Source organism: Mirounga leonina, unplaced genomic scaffold (genome assembly GCF_011800145.1).
Source record: "Mirounga leonina isolate KUSES-001 unplaced genomic scaffold, KU_Mleo_1.0 Mir_115, whole genome shotgun sequence".
Lineage (NCBI taxonomy): Eukaryota > Metazoa > Chordata > Mammalia > Carnivora > Phocidae > Mirounga > Mirounga leonina.
This window is the reverse complement of record NW_023270268.1, coordinates 2,632,641-2,651,537: the sequence shown is the minus strand read 5'-3', so window position 1 is coordinate 2,651,537 and position 18,897 is coordinate 2,632,641. Positions and strand designations below refer to the sequence as shown.

At 37.2% G+C, this 18,897-nt stretch overlaps 1 protein-coding gene across 2 annotated transcripts in view; it reads right to left on the bottom strand.

The window, feature by feature from the left end:
- The window catches only part of PDCD6IP (programmed cell death 6 interacting protein), a 93,207-nt gene that overhangs the window by 19,441 nt on the left and 54,869 nt on the right, over window positions 1-18,897 (bottom strand). For both annotated transcript variants that reach the window (XM_034991692.1, XM_034991701.1), the window contains exons 11-15: window positions 16,649-16,760; window positions 15,009-15,178; window positions 5,823-6,071; window positions 5,332-5,466; window positions 3,619-3,713 (exon numbers count right to left, since the gene is read on the bottom strand). In XM_034991692.1, the coding sequence (XP_034847583.1) occupies window positions 3,619-3,713; window positions 5,332-5,466; window positions 5,823-6,071; window positions 15,009-15,178; window positions 16,649-16,760 (761 nt within the window). The remainder of the gene's footprint in view (window positions 1-3,618; window positions 3,714-5,331; window positions 5,467-5,822; window positions 6,072-15,008; window positions 15,179-16,648; window positions 16,761-18,897) is intronic.

The following is an 18,897-nucleotide window of genomic DNA, read 5'->3' as shown; positions in this document are numbered from 1 at the left end:
GTTTTTCTCTTCCTCAGTAGTATCTAGGAGTTCCTCATAAACGAGTAAATTTGCCTTTCACCTTTGTGAGTAGGCTTCAAATATTTTCCCCCAGTTTATTACATAAAGACTCAGCCTATGTTATGATGAACTTTTCCTTTTATAAATATGGCTTCTAGATTTTAAGTCAGAGTAAGAAAGACTCTTCCCATTTCAGCTTTATAAAGGAATTCTCTCATATTCTATTTTAAACATTACATTTTATCCTACACATTTCAAGTTTGATCCACCTGGAATTTATTCTGGTATAAAAACTTGGTTTTCTAAATGACGAGGCAGTTGTCTCTAACATCTTCTGATTGGCTTAGGATCTTTTTTACACTAAATTCATAATGTATTAGAGTCTATTTCTATTTTCTATTTGGTCTTTGGTCTGTCTAATCATGTACCAGTACCACTAATCATGTACCAGTACCACTGTGTTTTGATTAAACACAATATTACATATGTTAATATCTGATAGAACTAGTTTCCCTTACTTTTCTTTTTATTCTGTTTTCCTGGCTAATAATTTGACAGTTTTTCTAGCTGAGCTTTAGAATCAACCTGTCTAGTTTTAAAATTAAAATCTATTTATTTATTTGAAATCAAATTATGTTGAATGTGTAAGAAATGACATCTTTACGAAGTTGAGTCATCCTACCCAAAAACATGACACATATTTCAAATTCAAGTCCTCCTCTGTGCCCTTGAACAGCGTTTCAAAATTTTCTACATACAGGTCTCAGAGACGGCAAATTTATTCCTATGTATTTTATGGTTTTAGTTGCTATTGCAAGTGACGTCTTTTCCTCCATTATATCTCCCATATTTATTTATATGAAAGCTACCGATTTCTATAAATTATCTTTAAATCCATTGTCTTCAGTAATAATTCTACTATTTGCAGAGTTTTGGGGTTGATTCTCTTGGATTTTCAAGTTGTACAATCATAAAGTCTTATAAATAGTGAAAATGTTAACTTTTCAATTTTTATATTTCTAATTTTATTCTTTTGTCTAAAATTGTGCTGGCTGGTACTGCCAATATGGTATTAGATAATAGTGTTGATAGTGGGCATTTTGTCCTTGCTTTTCATTAACCATGATGTTAAAGTTTTGTGCAGATATAAACAGATCCGTACACACACACACACAGTGTTATAGAAGTATCCACCTACTCCTATTTTACTGAATATCAAAAGACTTTTCTTTTTTTATTTAAATTCAACTAGCTAACAACATATTAGTTTTTGATATAATGTTCAATAATTCATTAGTGTGTAACACCCAGTGCTCATCATATCATATTACATCACATGCCCTCCTAAATGTCCATCACCCAGTTACCCCATCCCCCCACTCACCTCCCTATCCGCAGTTTGTTTCCCACAGTCAAGAGTCTCTCATGGTTTGTCTCCCTCTCTGATTTCTTCCCAGTTTTCCCTCCCTTCCCCTATGACCCTCTGCATTATTTCTTATATTACACATATTACTGAAACCATACGATAATCGTCTTTATCTGACTGACTTATTTCACTTAGCATAATACCCTCCAGTTTCATCCACGTCGATGTAAACAGTAGCTTTTCTGATGGCTGAGTAATATTCCATTGTGTATATTAACCACAATAGAAGACTTACTGTCTCAATTGCTTTTTCCTCACCTATGAAAAGAATCTTCTTCCCCTTACCAATCACTGCATTACTGGAATAACCACCCCGTCCCCCTTGTTCACGGTTCTTTTTCTAACATACTAGTATCAATGGTTAAGTATTTTATTCAGGACTTTTGCATCCATATTCATAAATGAAACTGGTCTGAAGACTGGTTTGTCTTAATCTTTGTCAGATGTTCTTACCAGTAAAACTAATTTGGAGGGTTTTTTTTTTAACCTCTAAAACCATTTTAAAAGTATTTTATTTGCTTTTTAAAGGTTTAGTAGAAAAACTGTAAAAACAACATTGCTCTTTCTTGGGAGGTGGAGGGAGGCAGCTCTTTGATAATTTCTCCAACAACTTCTATGAAAAACAGTTTAAATGTGAACAGGGGAGTGAAAAATGGTCGGGTTGGCTGAAGGGTTCCAGAAAGACTCATGAATATTAATAGTCTCTGAGTTCTTTATGTTCATTACTAATGAATATATGCTCCTGTATATACCTGAAGGACAGTTTGGATATAAAATCCTTGGCTCATATTTGCTTTCCTTGAGTTCCGGAAGCAATCACTCTACTTTCTTCTAGCATGCAGTGCTATGAGCTAAACTTTTTCACCTTTTTATAAATGGACTGGATCTTTTTGCCCAATTGCCTAAAGGATTCTGCTATTTTTTTTTTTTTTAAAGATTTTATTTACTTATTTGTCAGAGAGAGAGAGCACAAGCAGAGGGAGAAGCAGACTCCCCGCTGAGCAGGGAGCCCGATGGGGGACTCGATCCCGGGACTCCAGGATCATGACCCGAGCCGAAGGCAGTCGCTTAACCAACTGAGCCACCCAGGCGCCCCTCTGCTATTATCTTTTAAAGCTAATAATTTATATGCCTTGGTGTTGACAGTTCTTGTTCATTTTTCCTGACCATAAGATATACCTTTTCAACAAGCTTTCACTTATTTTAGGAAAATATTCTTGAGTAATATTGTTAAATATTTGTTCTGTTCATGGTTTTGGTTTCTCTTCTTTCAGGGGAATTCAATTTTGCATATTTGGATCTTCTTTGCCCATCTTCTGTCTAATCCTTTTTAATTCTTTTTTTACTTTGGTTTCATTTTCTTTGATTTCCTCTTTTCTACTCTGTGCTCCTGTGTCGTCTTCACTATCTATTCTCCTTTTTACTCTTTCCCATTTCGTATGGTTTCTGTGATGGTTTTGTTCTCTCTTCTACTTGTTTCCTGGAATCCTAAAACCTCACATTTTATCATGTCCTGTCTTCTCACCATCTTCCTTGAGTTCTGGCATTTCTGTGTATGGTGTTCCTCAGGGTTATTGCTTCGTAACCCTTTTCTTTTTTTTTTTTCTTAATTCATAATGAAATGTTCATTCAGAATTTTCATCTGTTCTGTGACAATATTATTCTGGTGAATATTCTCCATCTAATAGGTTTTATTAAATTTTGTTCTTTTTTTCACCATTTTTAATAAACACTGTATCTTTGTACCAATGCTATGTCAACTCTACCAGTCACTCAGCATAGAATGAGTCCTATGCTACTGGTCCAGCATTCTCAGCAGGCTCCTTCAGAAGGGCAGTAGCTGATGTTTTCTAAGCTATTCACCTGTCTTCCCCATATTCTGTACCTCTAGTTTTACATGGAAGGAACCTATTTGTCATTTCAAGGTAAACTACTTATGTTTATTAGCATTCTGAGATATGCCACCCTGAACTGTTGTGTTAGCATTTCAGTAACATCACTGTGCTTCCGACACCTGGAGTTTCTGCTCCTTTTCATCTTTTATTCTCAGATCATGCAGCTTGCTTGTTGCTTTGTAAATGTCCAAAAGGAAAGGAAAGAAAGTGCTATCTCATACTGCCAAGTTCACCCCAAAGTCTCCACATACAACTTTTCAAAAGAAAAATACAATTTGATACACAAAATAAACTTACTTTAAGAGTTCATCTCTTTCTGTCTTCCGTGCAAACACTATATCACTGCATTTGTTCTGGAACCTGACCAAGATTTCAGTCAGCTCATTGTAAAACTGTAAGCAAAGAAGAAACAAGTAATAAACCAGAATGAAATTTTTTTTTTTTAAAGATTTTATTTATTTATTTGACAGAGACACAGCGAGAGAGGGAACACAAGCAGGGAGAGGGGGAGAGGGAGAAGCAGGCTTCCCGCGGAGCAGGGAGCCCGATGCGGGGCTCGATCCCAGGACCCTGGGATCATGACCTGAGCCGAAGGCAGATGCTTAACGACTGAGCCACCCAGGCACCCCCAGAATGAAAATTTTAATCTAAAGAGGAAAACAATCTAAAGCTCATTTGTCAATAATCGTTAAAGCTAAAGAACTAAAATCCTCTGCCCGAGACAGTCATACCACTGAGGTTCAACAACTTATACTAAATTATGACCTAACTAGAGAAAATAAAAATAACAAAATCATTTTTATAGAACACTTGCCATCAAAAATTAAATGGAACAAGTCATAAGTTTCATGATCACGAGTATGTTCCCAATTCCTAGAAAAAAGTCAGTTACTTAATAAACGTATGAAACCTATTTAAATGGAAGGATTAGATTTGCACATTCACTTCAGAAATATAGGCATCACTTCAGAAACCCTTAGAAGTGTCTCCAAAGGCCCTCTGAGTTTTCTCAGCTTATCTATTTCAACAGAGCATTTTAAATCAAATTAAAATGGTGTCTTACTCTTCTATTTCCAAGGCTTTGTAGTATTTCTACCCCCTCCTTCAGAGGGTTTTACATTATATCCACTGCATTTGTATCAAGATAACTTTATTCAATGATCATTATGGAGTTAAAACACCACAAGGTAACATGTACCTGAAAAACTTAAAAATCACTTGCTCCCTCAAAAGGAAAGTCATTGGTAAAAACAAATATAATCATTTCCCTAAGCTATGTAAAGGAAAAGCAAAAAAATAATATATTTAGTAAGCACCCTGAGACTCAGGCAGATCACAAATCTATCATTATCCATCAGCACCATCAGCACAGAATATAAAAGCCATACCCTCTCCTCCCTTTCCCACCACAGATCAGCTTCAACTAATCCTGTTCCCTCATAATTCACTCAAATTAGTCAACTTTCAGGGCACCTGGATGGTTCAGTCAGTTAAGCATCCAGCTCTTGATTTCAGCTTCGGTCATGATCTCAGGGTCGTGAGACTGAGCCCCCACCATGTTGGGCTTCATGCTCAGCACAGAGTCTGCTTGTCCCTCTCCCTTCCCTTCAACCCTTCCCCACTGCTCCACTTTGAGCAAGCTCTCTTTCCCTCTCTCTCAAATAAATAAATAAAATCTTAAAAAAAAAAAATTTTTTTTTAATTAGTCAACTTACTTTCTTTTCTTTCTCCCCAAAAGGTGTCACTAGCTTTTGACATCTCTGTGCTAATTTCTTTTACCTGAAATTCCTACACCCTCTTTCTGCCTGGTGAAATATACAATTCATTCTTCATTCCCATGAAGTATCGCCACCTTTAAGCTTTCTCTCGCTTACAAGAAGCCTCTCAGTAAAAAGTCACTAAAGCTAGGAAGTTCAAGAATAATTTGGTACAACTGGAAACACAATTAACTTCTCAAACTATAGTTTCACATCTGTACTGGTGAACTATTATTTCTTTTGTACATCATACCTTTGTGCCCTCCTTCAAATTAGCTACAAGTTCAACAAAGTTGTCATAGGCAGTAGCTAAATTCTTCAAAACTTCTTCTCTTAAATTAGCTTCATTATTAGATTGCTTCATTTTTGAAAACTCCTGGTGTGAGACCTTGTTAAAAGAAAGATTTATGTATTTACACTTATTTATCAAATTAATATAGCTTGTAACATTTTTATTGCTACTTTGCCAACTACATATGAAAATCATATATGATTATATGCCGGAATTTCTAGAAATTTACCTAATATTTCTTTTGTGATAACACAGTACTTTACATCTTAAAGTAAAAATACCACAAATTCAGTGGGTTATCAAAACATAACCAATAATGATTACAGATTTCTATTATTATGTAGCAACTTGCAAAAAACACAATCCTACTAAACAGATACAGATTTAGTCCAGGTTTATCCTTTCTGTGATTTTCTTTAAACATAAATCTTACTAAAGCATATAAACTTTACCTGAATATTTCTAAGAAGTTCTTCCTGTTTCTTTAGAGAATCTTGGACTTTAGTCGTAAGACCTCCATAGATTCGATCCAGTTCAGTAACAGAAAGAGCTTCTTCATTTATGACACCATCTTGAGCCAAAGCAGTCAAAAATTTGCTTGTCATGTCAAAATTCACTGATTTCAGGTCATTCTCAAGCCCTTCTCTTTCCTTCTTTACTTCATCAAGATTTGACAATAAGGATTTTAAGACATTTACAACCTGAACAATTAAAACAAAACAAAACCCCTTCGTTTAATGCAAAAAAAACCCAGAAGCCAATTTCTAGAAGGGAATTATATACAAAGGTTCACTCAGAGTTGGTTGATTTCTCAGACAGCCAAGCATCAATTGTACATCAGGTTTACTTAGAGATACTGTGCCTTTAGTGGACTCAGCTTATAAGAGGAGGCAGCAATAATGGTAACAGTAGTGAGCACAATGATTTACTGAACATTTACTATGTGCCAGGGACTGTCCTAAACACTTCACAAATATAATTTAATGTAATCCTTCCAAAATCCCATTGGGTATATATTTATTACTTCTATTCCACAGTTGCAGAAACTGAGTCTCAGAAAAATTAAGTAACCTAAAAAATTAAGTAACATAAAATATGAGACCTAAGTCTGCCTAACTCCAAAATCAATCTCTTAACTACTCTATACTAACCCTGTCCCTGTCATGGCTCCAAGGTAGAGGAAGGTATGTTTTTGCCAAAGAGATACCCTATTTTGCTGACATAGAGAGATTGAGAGGTAGAGAGAGAGATATAGACAGACATGTAGATAGAACAGAGACACAGATATATATATATGGAGAGAGCATCTTAGATAAAGAAAGAGAGCCAGAGATACAGACAAAAAGCTATAAACCATGTGTTTATTTTATATACTGGGAGAGAGAGAGAGAAGAGAGGGATCTTGTACATCTGTTCATATCATTAAGAGTTTTCCATCGGGGGGTGCCTGGGTGGCTCAGGCAGTTAAGCGTCTGCCTTCAGCTCAGGTCATGATCCCAGGGTCCTGGGATTGAGCCCCGCATCTGGCTCCCTACATCTGCTTCTCCCTCTCCCTTTGCCCTTCCCCCTGCTTGTGCTCTAATAAATAAATAAAATCTTTAAAGAAAGGGATGCCTGGGTGGCTCAGCCAGTTAAACGTCCACTTTCGGCTCAGGTCATGATCCCAGGGTCCTGGGACCGAGTCCCACATTGGGTTCCCTGCTCAGCAGGGAGCCTGTTTCTCCCTCTACTTGCCACTCCCCTGCTTGTGCATGCTCTCTCTCTCCCTCTCTCTCTCTGACAAATAAATAAATACAATCCTTAAAAAAAAAAAAAAGAATTTTGCATTGGATTCAGCCCAGGCATTCTCTAACACCCACATGATTCACAAACAACCCTACAGAGTAACAGTGTCACAGAGCCCAAGTGCCCTCTGATGCCACTTACAAGCTGCCCCCTTTCACTCACATCTCTTTGCACTCTTGCTAGGGCCACCCAGGAGAGCACCAGCCCCAATCCCCCTACTGTGCTTGCCCCCATGATGCCCAGAGAAAGTAAAGTGGGGGAGAGACAAAGGAAGAAGGGGACACCCATAAACCCCATCTACATCCCTGTCTTTCATCTTACCATGGCATTTCCAAATCCAATGGATCTCCCCACCTACTGCCTGTTTTTAAGCATTTCTGTCCTACTTTTCATGCCACAGCCCTAGCTAACTCCTTGACAAGTGTCCAGAATTACCTTCCTTTGCGAAGACTAAAGACCCAAGGAAAAGTCTAAAATTTCTTCTATATTTGGCCTCCGTTTACCACCCATATCTGTTAAGTGTCCTATCTTAAATTCAGCGTCTTTCAACATTCACAGTAGTGGAAAGAAATGTGACTCCCAGAGGTCAGAGAAGCCGCAAGCCCCAAACACTTCCAATGGAAGGAAGAAGAGAAAAAAAAATCACAGCTAGAGGGAGACGGCAAGTCTGTTTCAGGGATTTAGTGGAATCTGATTTCAACAATGTGCCTAAAAATCTTGTTTCCAAATGACTTCCAGGACATATTGTTAAATGAAAATAAAAGGCACATAGGTACAGCATATTGCATTCCGAGTAAGAGAGAAGGGAAATCAGAAATAGACATACACACATAATGTATTATGTATGTATGTGGGCATATGTATTTTTTTATAAAAACAAAAGCACGAAGGACAAACCAGAAACGAATAAATAAGGTTGCTTATAGAAAGTGGATAGGAACAATGTGGAAAGAACAGAGATGAGATTTCTCTGCATGCACCTTTTGAATCATGAATATTTTTTACATATTCAAAACACAAAATTAAATCAAAACTTGAATAAATAAATACAAGTACCTAGTTATCCATCAAAGTAAAACATAATTACGTACAAAAAAATATTTCATCCCTAACTATATTCCCTTAATGGACATATTAAGACTTAGTTACTGTGTAACCAAGGATACTTTACTACCTGGAAAACTCAATTTCATTATCTGCAAAACAAGAGTAATAGTACCTATCCCAGAACTGTTGTGAAGCCTGAAATAATTCATACCAAGTGCTCAATATAACTTCTAACACAGGGTAAGCACTCAATCAGTAATAGTCATTATTATTAATTGGTAGTTAGGTTTTATGGTTTAATTCTATACTTTGGGTACGCTATACACTGAAGAGGCTTAGGCATCTAAGCATTAAGACAAAAAGAGAGGAACAATGAGGAGCAGATTGCTAAACTGTAATTATTTGTTCTGAATGGTAACTATTTCTGTAATTATGTCACACATTTTGTAGGGTGGGTGCAACATGATATAATTTTAAAAGGTTGTGATAATATTATCTTTTGTCATATTTAAACTGATAATGGAACCTCAACCATGACTGTGACTCTGTGAAGGTTGTTTAGCTATAAGAAAAATGCCACCTTTTATCTTTCTCTCAGTTATGTCCCAAAAAAGGCTAGAAAGAAAAACATAAAATAGTCAAATAAAAGAAAACTGGGGGAGAAACAGGAATATGCAGAACTGGTTTAAAAAAAAAAAAAACTAGTCTACTAAACAAAGCTGAAAGTCAGGGACGCTATAACACTATTATCTAGAAACAGATTGGATGCTTCTTCCAGAGTATAGCAACTAAGATCCTCTCAACAAATGATGGGTCAAAATTGTGGTGACAGTACCCCAAATTAGTTAATAAGTAATATGAGAAGACAGACATGGTTCACAAGAATAAAACCTCCTCTTCAGTGAAGAACTAACCACACACAGGGCAGCAGAGTAACGTGGGAAGAGAACCCCAAAAGAATTTGTAGAACCACAAGTTCTAATACCAGCTCCACCATGTAGAAAAGCTAACTTCCTAACTTTTATGATAGTCAGTTTTCTAATCAGTGATAAAAAAAAAAAAAAAAGGACCAAATACGTATTTAGTAAGTCCTATTCTATTCCAAAATGCTATGATTCTAAGTCTCTGGAAAAATAATGCCATTTGAAACAACCAATTTATAAATGAACTTTTAGACCACCACACAAAGAGTCCTTGTATGTCAAGCATCTTTTTTTTTTTTTTCAAACTGTCATATATACTAGTTTAACCATATTTTAGATTGCATGATATGGCCTTATTTTAACAGAGTGACTACAGCAGAAAATAAATTAAACTGCTTCCTCAAATGAATGACCAAAATAATAAGAAAAGTAAGCCAATGCCTACAGTTTCTTATCCACTCAAGTTTGAGGCTTAATGTGTTATCAAGTTAAAGTATAGAAATAATTAGAATCCCTCTGCACCCCCATGTTCACTGCAGCATTATTTAAAACAGCCAAGATATGGAAACCTAAATGTCCATCAATGGATAAATGAATAAAGATGTGGTATACACACACACACACACACGCACACACACAGAGGAATATTCAGCTATAAAAAAAGAATGAAGTTTTGCCATTTGTGACATGAATGCACCTTGAGGGCGTTATGATAAATGAATAAGTCAGAGAAAGACAAATACTGTATGATCTCATATATATGTGGAATCTAAAAGAAAACCAAGCGCACAGATACAGAGAACAGACTGATGGCTGCCTGAGGTAGGGGATGTAGGTGGGCAAAACAGATGAAGGTAGTCTAAAGGTACAAACTTCGATTAATTAAATACATTAAGTCATGAGGATATAATGTACAGCATGGTAACTATACTTAATAATACTATACTGTGGGGCGCCTGGGCAGCTTAGGTTAAGTGTCTACCTCCAGCTCAGGTCATGATCCCAGGGTCCTGGGATCAAGCCCCATGTCAGGCTCCCTGCCCAACAGGGAGTCTGCTTCTCCCTCTCCCTCTGCCCCTCCCCCTGCCCCTGCTTGTGCTCCCTCTCTCTCTCTCAAATAAATGAAATCCTCTAAAAAATAATAATAATACATTGCATATTTGAAAGTCGCTAAGAGTAAAATCTTTTTTTTTTTTTAATTATTTATTTATTTGACAGAAAGAGACACAGCCAGAGAGGGAACCAACCAGGGGGAATGGGAGAGGGAGAAGCAGGCTTCCCGCTGAGCAGGGAGCCCAATGCGGGGCTCGATCCCAGGACTCTGGGATCATGACCTGAGCCAAAGGCAGATGCTTAACGACTGAGCCACCCAGGCGCCCCACTAAGAGTAAAATCTTAAAAGTTCTCATCACAAGAAAACAAATTCTGTAACTACATGTGATAACTAATATTAATTAGATTTATTGTGATCATTTCACAATATATACAAATACTGAATTATGTTGCACACCCGAAACTAATAAAATGTTGTATGTCAATTATACCTCAATTAAAAAATTTTAAAAATAGGGGCGCCTGGGTGGCTCAGTCGTTAAGCATCTGCCTTCGGCTCAGGTCATGATCCCAGGGTCCTGGGATCGAGCCCCGCATTGGGCTCCCTGCTCTGCAGGGAGCCTGCTTCTCCCTCTCCCCCTCCCCCTGCTTGTGTTCCCTCTCTCGCTGGTCTCTCTCTGTCAAATAAATAAATAAAATCTTAAAAAAAAAAAAATTTTTTTTTTAAATAATAATTAGAATCCTGTGGTGTTTATTTCTATGTTTTAAAAACAGCTCCAAGGGGCGCCTGGGTGGTTCAGTCGTTAAGCGTCTGCCTTCAGCTCAGGTCATGACCCCAGGGTTCTGGGATCGAGCCCCACATCGGGCTCCCTGCTCAGTGGGAAGCCTGCTACTCCCTCTCCCACTTCCCCTGCTTATGTTCCTTCTCTCGCCGTGTCTCTCTCTGTCAAATAAATTAATAAAATCTTAAAAATAAATAATAAAATAAATAAAAACAGCTCCAATTAGCTTTCAACTGCAATTAACTGCATCCCTTTATTAAATTAGGCTGCCAGTAGTTATCATTCCATCAACACTTTTTGAATCCTTACATGCTGGGTACTGCTCTAGCTCCAAAATACAACTATTAACAGAAGCAGAGTCCTTCATGTGGGGGACAGGGGAAGGGAGGGGAGAATTAAACACACACACAAAAAAGAGCAATACAGTAGCCAATGACAAAAAAAGGGAAAGGGTGACATCTGGGGCTTTAATGAAAAAAGAAGCAGTAGCCTTGAAAGAAAGACCCCAACAGAAGGAAAGCAAATGTTAAAGTCCTAAGGCAGGAACAAGCTTCCCATGTTCAAAGGGAAAAGGAAAAAAAAAGGGGGGGGGGGCCCTAGTGTGGCAGAAACACAGTAAAAAAAGACAGAAGGGAGGGAGATGAGGTCAAACAGAAAGGCAGGAATGAGATCACCTCAGCTGTCTGTACTTCACCTTTAAGACCAAGAGCTACAAACTTTTCCTGTAAAGAACCAAACAGAAGGGGAAAAAACAAGAGACAGAAAATATTTTTGGCTTTGTGAGCCAGTCTCTGTTGCAACTATTCAACTCTGCCTTTCTAGTGTGAAAGCAGCCATAGACGAAATGTAAAGGAGTATAACTATGCTCCAACAGAAGTTTATTTATGGATACTAAAATCTGAATTTCATATAATGTTCACATGTCATAAAACATTATTACTTTGACTTTTTTCAACCATTTAAAAATGTAAAAGGCATTCTTGGCTCATAGGCCATACAAAAACAGGAGGCAGGCTGGATTTAGCCCACAGGCCATCACTTGCCCGCCCCATTTAGATGATAAAGCTCTCTGTAGCATCTAACAGCACCAAACACAATTAGGCACAGAACAAATACTCTCAATGAGATTTTCAGCTTTACTTTTCAGTCCCTGCTATTTTATTTTCAGAAAAGGCAGACATGAGAATATCTCAACAGAACAGTGGGAACCTGACCACACTTAACCTACACTAAAGCTAACCTAGAGTTTTCCACCTCTCTCTGTTAGGGACCATGGTGCCATAGTTCCTGGCATACAGTAGGCCTTCAACAAATGTTTGATGAACAAATGAATGAAGAGATGCCAGTCAACCTTGACTCCTGTCTAGACGCTTCCTGTTATGAAAAACAAAGAGTAGAAGCCACATTTGCAGATCACCCACTAGTCTAGAAGATGACTTTGTGTGAACCAGAAAAAAGCAAGGCCTAAAAAGGCACACAGCTTTGGACAGTACTATATTATGCACTATCTCTGAGGATATGGAGATTTTTTCCCAAAGGGACCCCCTCCCCCTTCGTCTCCCCAGACAGATGCAATACTATGAGTATAAATGGATATCACTTTTGTACCAAAAAAAAAAAAAAAAAAAAAAGATGCCCCTTCCTGTGGGCAGACTCAGCCCTACACTAGGGCCAAGGCTTGTCTGGCCAAGTGTAGACTAGATTCCATACCCCTGCTGATCAGAGGTGTACAATCACAAGCAATGGTCCTAAGTATTTAAAAAAGAATCTTTAAATACAAATTATCCATACTTGCAACATTTTTCAGAGTATCTCAATATGTAAAAACAGATTCCTAAAGAGACCAAAGATAAATAGTAGGCCCCTTCACAATTCAAAAAAAAGAGCCCTACCATTAAGATCAGACTTCTTAATAAAACATGTACTTTGTATTCACTTTAATAATCAGAATTCAAATGACTATGCTTTTATCATAAAAAAACTCTGGCTAAAATGTGTCATCAACAACTATGACAATTACCTGAAACAGCTTTAATAAACATATGATATTAATTAGTCTTTTGATAAAAGCACATGATGAATGAATATATAGAGCAATGAAAATTTTTTGGTCGCTTCTATCTAGAAAATCTAGCTTCAGTAAAATAACTTCATATTGACTATAAATGTTTTCTTCCCCTATGTAATACCATTATGAATTAACAAAAGCAGCTGTGACTACAACTGTATTAAGTAACAAAGTAGTGAATGCTAATTCTGATTTTGCTCAGCAGAAACCATTTTTGCTCTTCTACTGAAAGCAGGCGAATCAAAGGACAAAAGCCATATAAGTTCTGAGTCACGTACAAGACGCCAAAAAGAAAAAGGAGAGGGGGTGACTGGCTAGCTTAATCAGTAGAGCATGCGACTCTTGATCTAGGGGTTGTAAGTTCAAGCCCCATGTTGGGTATAGAGACTACTTTTTTTTTTTTTTGAGACTACTTTTTTATTTTTATTTTTTTATTTTTTTAAAGATTTTATTTATTTATTTCACAGAGAGAGATAGCGAGAAAGGGAACACAAGCAGGGGGAGGTGGGAGAGGGAGAAGCAGGCTTCCCGGCGAGCAGGGAGCCCGATGTGGGGCTCGATCCCAGGACCCCAGGGTCATGACCTGAGCCGAAGGCAGATGCTCAACAACGAGCCACCCAGGCGCCCCAAGACTACTTATTTAAAAATGAGAGAGAGAACAGGATACTAAGCAGGGATTTTTTTATCCTAAGATAAAAAAAGGGCCAGACTGTTGCTGTTCTGTGGGTCTGCAGACTCTGTTCCTCACAAATTAATCTAATCACCTTCCTTCTTCCTTCCCCCCATTTCTTTAAAGCATCTAACTGATATCCTTTGTTCCATCAGGTTCCCCCTACCTTTAGAGATCTGGATTCTGTGCCCATTCAGCTATGCAGTCTTCACTGCAGGGGCTCTTTTCCACTGAACCTCTGGTAGCTCACTTGATCCTACTCAGATTTTGTATGTGTTCACTTTGCCTGTCTACTCTGTTCTCATCCTGTGCCAATCTCTTAAGAAGCCTCTTAAGAGAGAAGCTCCAAAATACTGGAATTTAAGTGCTTCGTCATCTAAATCCTCACAGCCTACTTTCTATAGTCACAACACTTGTCTACCCTGTATTACAGGTCTCTTTGTATAGGTCTAATCTTCCCACACTGGACCATAAATTGAGGGTAAAGGCTGTGTATGGTTCATTTGTTGATTTTTCAAAGTACCTAGCCTAATGCCTTACAGAGTAGGTATCCAAAGTCTTGGTTGAATAAATACATGAAATGTTTCTGTAGAAAGACAAGACACAACACTGATAACTTTTGAGACCTACTATCCCAGGAAATTCACCTTTTTCAAGAAGTTTTCAGCAAACATAGCTTGCCCTTTGGCTTATTTTCCTATGCACCTCATTCAGGATCTCTTATTCCATTACATCTCCTACAGTGATCAGCCACTAAAGCGTATTTGCACCTTTGGACTTACTGACTCACATGTCCCACTATTGATTTTCCCCTTCCTATCACAAATAGAAATGCTATAATGATGTTACCCACTTATTAACATGCACAGCTGGTTGATTTTCCCTTTAGAGATAGTTCCAGTAGAATACAGTGGACGGTGGTAGAGAATGATGTAACAAACAACAAAGAATTTATGGTCAGAAGAGCATCTGGTCAAATCCAGTCCTTCCACTTCAGGGAAGTTTCTAAGCTTCCAAGCCTCTCCCTTTTATAAAGCCTGAATTAAATACTGAACTTATAAAGTATCTAGAATATAGTACCAAGCTCAAGGAAACATTCAATAAATAGAAATTATTATTACAAGATAGTAATATTTTAACTAATGTAATTACAGTGTATATATCATGCTACTCCAAATGTAACAACCTCAATTTACGTCTGCATTTTTGAAAAGATGGCAGTAAGAAATTGGCAATTAATTGTGTTCATAATGGCTTGAACATAGTTTTCATAAGCAGATGACCACCCACATCAAAATGCATCTGCTTACCTCACTACCCTGCATGGTCTTCGCTGGGTTAGCAGAAGGGATTGCAGCATTCAGCTCAGGCTCCGGCTTACAGAGAAGTGCAATGGTGTCACGGTGAGATTGATAACGCTCTTTCACTTGCCCATCTGCTTGCACAGCTTTATCCAAAACTGCTCTGAAGTTGGTTCCCTCTGTGGGGGAAAAAAATGTTACCAGAGTACAGCAGTGACTTTCACAGTAACATTTATAAGCTGGTTATACTTTTAGTTCTGCTCTCCAACTTTACTTTTTTCCCCTCTTCTATGGGCCCTGATTCATTATATAACAGAAATTGAGCTCCCTGTCACTCTTGGCATTTTTGTTTCTGGCAAAGCACAGGTATACCTTAAAATACATTTGTGGTTACTATCCACCAAATAAAAGCTAATTGACATTAGTCTAATCATTTCCTACAATTCATTAATATAGAAAGAAATCATTCACTCCAAAAATTGTTACAACTTACTTAAAAAGTATTCCCTTCTCAAAGATCACTGCTTCAACTTGACTTAAAAGAACAACAGATACATTTTTAGAAAAAATGTCAATAGTATTAATTATATAATAATAAATAAATAATAGTCTAGCTACCATAAAGACACTTATCTTAGCAAACACAAATCTTAATAATTAAAGTCTTAAAAAATAATAATCTGACTTCAATTTAACTGGAAAACTCACCTTTGACCATCCACTACTAAGTGAAATGAAATTACAAAACCATACATATATATATATATAATATGATCTCATTTAGGGGTGCCTGAGTGGCTCAGTCAGTTGAGTGTCCAACTCTTGGTTTCGGCTCAGGTTACAATCTCAAGGTCGTGAGATCAAGCCCTATATCACACACCACGTTCAGTGGGGAATCTTCTTGAGATTCTCTCTACCCTTCCCCAGCTTGCACATTCTCTCACTTTCTCTCTAATAAATAAAATCTTTAAAAAAACTGATCTCATTTATTTATGCATACAGCTTAATAGCAGTTCCTGGAACCCGTGATATCTAGTGGTTATACAGATGCTCTAAAAAAAAAAAAAAGACTTGGACTAGGAAAAGAGAGTTACAGAATCATTTTCATTTTTACTTTATTATTTTTAAGAATTCTGGGGGCAACTTGGGTGGCTCAGCCAGTCGGATGTCCAACTCTTGATTTCGGATCGGGTCATGATCTCAGTCATGAGATTGAGCCCCAGGTCAGGCTCTGTGCTCATCAGGAGTCTGCTTGAGATTCTCTCCCTCTCCCTCTGCATACATACCCCTACCATGAGCTAAATCTTTAAAAAAAAACAAAACAATTTTTTAGAGTTTTTAAGAGTTTGAACTTCTTATAATGAACACGAATTACCTGTTATTTTTTATCTTACACTGAACTGAGGAAAAACACCTATGTTTTCACAATAGCAGTTTCAGTAAAAAGTTTACAACTGACCCTAATTTAATCAAGCAAAATTGTGGATCCAAATTGGGAATTTATATGGGCACCTGGATGACTCAGTCAGTGGAGCATGAAACTTATGATCTCAGGATTGTGAGTTCAGTATAAAGATTACTTAAAAATAAAATCTTAAAAAAAAAATTGGTAATTTATTCAAGTGAAAGCCATTTATACACATTTTTACCTGCTCTTAAAGGCTTATAGAGTTCATTAGATGGTGTCCTTTGCCAGCGTTCCTTGAATTTTGCTCTTAAATCATTGTCAGTTGCTTCTTCTTCATCCAACAATCTTAATGACTTTTAAAAAGGAAACAAAGTAACAATGAAATCATTTCTGGTATAAAAAAATTAAAGCATTTTTTAAGTGATCAGACTCAATACAGGTGAGAATTAATGGATGGGAATACCCCTACTTTACTGGCTGGAATATAAAATGGTATTACAATTTTTCTTGCACAAATCCAAGTTATAACACATTTAACAAAGTCTTATAAAATTTAAGGCTAGGTTAGCCATTACCTTACTCAGTAAATTAAAAAGGAAGAAAAACTAAGAGATTATGTATATCCATACACCAAGACTACTGTAAAGAAAGATTCTTTTTAAGATTAAAATAAATAGAAAGTCTTTAGACCTTAGATGCCATAAACAAAACAAAGAGAAAGACATTAATTTATCCACATGAAAATCAAAGATTTAGACTTCTATCTCAGTACAACAAAATAGTAAGTAACACATACAAAATGACCTTGGAATGTATATCTGAGAAGACAGAACAATAGGGGGCCAGAAACACAAGAAACTGCTAATAATCTACCAGTAGAAACAAGTGCTAGAGCACTGGTACCTGGCATCTTAGAGCAGAGGTCTGCGAACTTTTCTGTCAACACTAGAGTAAATATTTTAGGTTTTGTGGGCCTTTGTGGACCATCTCGGTCACATTTTTTTTGTTTACAACCCTCTAAAAAAAAGATAAAAATCATCTTCAACTAGTGAGTCATATGGAAATAGGTCACAAGCCAGAATTGGTCCACTGTCCATAGTTCACCAACTATACAGCTCAGTACTGGCTTAGAGTGTGGATGTGAGGGATCGGGAGCAGGACACAAGGAAACACAGGTGGGGCTGCTATGAGCAGAAGTCACATCAAAAGCACTACCCTCCTTAGACTGGGATACTTCCAAATGGGTGACACTCACTGGATGAATTTTTAAAAAGGAAGACCGCCTGACAAAGGAAACTTACTTGTGTTGGCTCTAAATTCGAAAAGAAAAGAAGTATCACCTAAGATTCCTAATCAAGGGGCGCCTGGGTGGCTCAGTCGTTAAGCAGCTGCCTTCAGCTCGGGTCATGATCCCAGGGTCCTGGGATCGAGCCCCGCATCAGGCTCTCTGCTCCGCGGGAGGCCTGCTTCTCCCTCTCCCACTACTCCCTGCTTGTGTTCCCTCTCTCGCTGTGTCTCTGTCAAATAAATAAAAAATCTTTAAAAAAAAAAAAAGATTCCTAATCAAAAGCCTGTACTTAGGCCTGGAAATCATACTACCTGTGTGACACAAAGCCCTAAGATGTACTTCTGACAAAAAGGTTAACTACAAAAAAATAAATAAAATAAAAAATAAAAATTCACTAGAAGAATTCACTTTAAAACCCAAACCTCAAAGAATTCCCACATATAAAGTTCCAGGAAATGTGAATTCATAATAAAAAAAAAATCACGGAATCATTAAATGCAATGGAGGTATTTTGGACTGGATTTTGAAATAGAAGGACACTGAAATCTGAGTAATATAATACTGTACCAATGTTAATTTCTTAGTTTTAACAAAAGCACTATGGCTACATAAGATTTTAACTGTAAGGAAATCTTGGTAAAAAACTTTGCACCAAATCTGCAACGTTTTTGTTAAGTCTAAAATTATTCAAAATTAAAAGTTTTAAAATTTAAAAACAAGAACAAACACATACAAAAAAAACACCAAACTCAAGAGGAAACAAACCATTATGAGCAAGAATCAGCAAAAGGAACAAATCACAGAACCAAACCATGAAGACCAGAGATACTGGAATTCTAAGATAAAGAATATAAAATATATTTAATATGTTTTTAGAATAAGAGAAAAATAAGAAATATGACACAGGAGAAAGAGAATAGGAACAACTGAAAAAAGGACTAAATTAGAATTTCTAAAATTAGAAAGCTAATGACTACTTAAAAGCTGCTAAGGAAAGGATCAGTGAACTGGAAAATAGATTGGAAGAAACTACACACAATAAAGCACAGAGCAACAGAAAATAAGAAGGCTTAAGAGACATGGAAAATAGGGGCGCCTGGGTGGCTCAGTTGGTTGAGTGACTGCCTTCGGCTCAGGTCATGATCCTGGAGTCCCGGGATCGAGTCCTGCATCGGGCTCCCTGCTCGGCAGGGAGTCTGCTT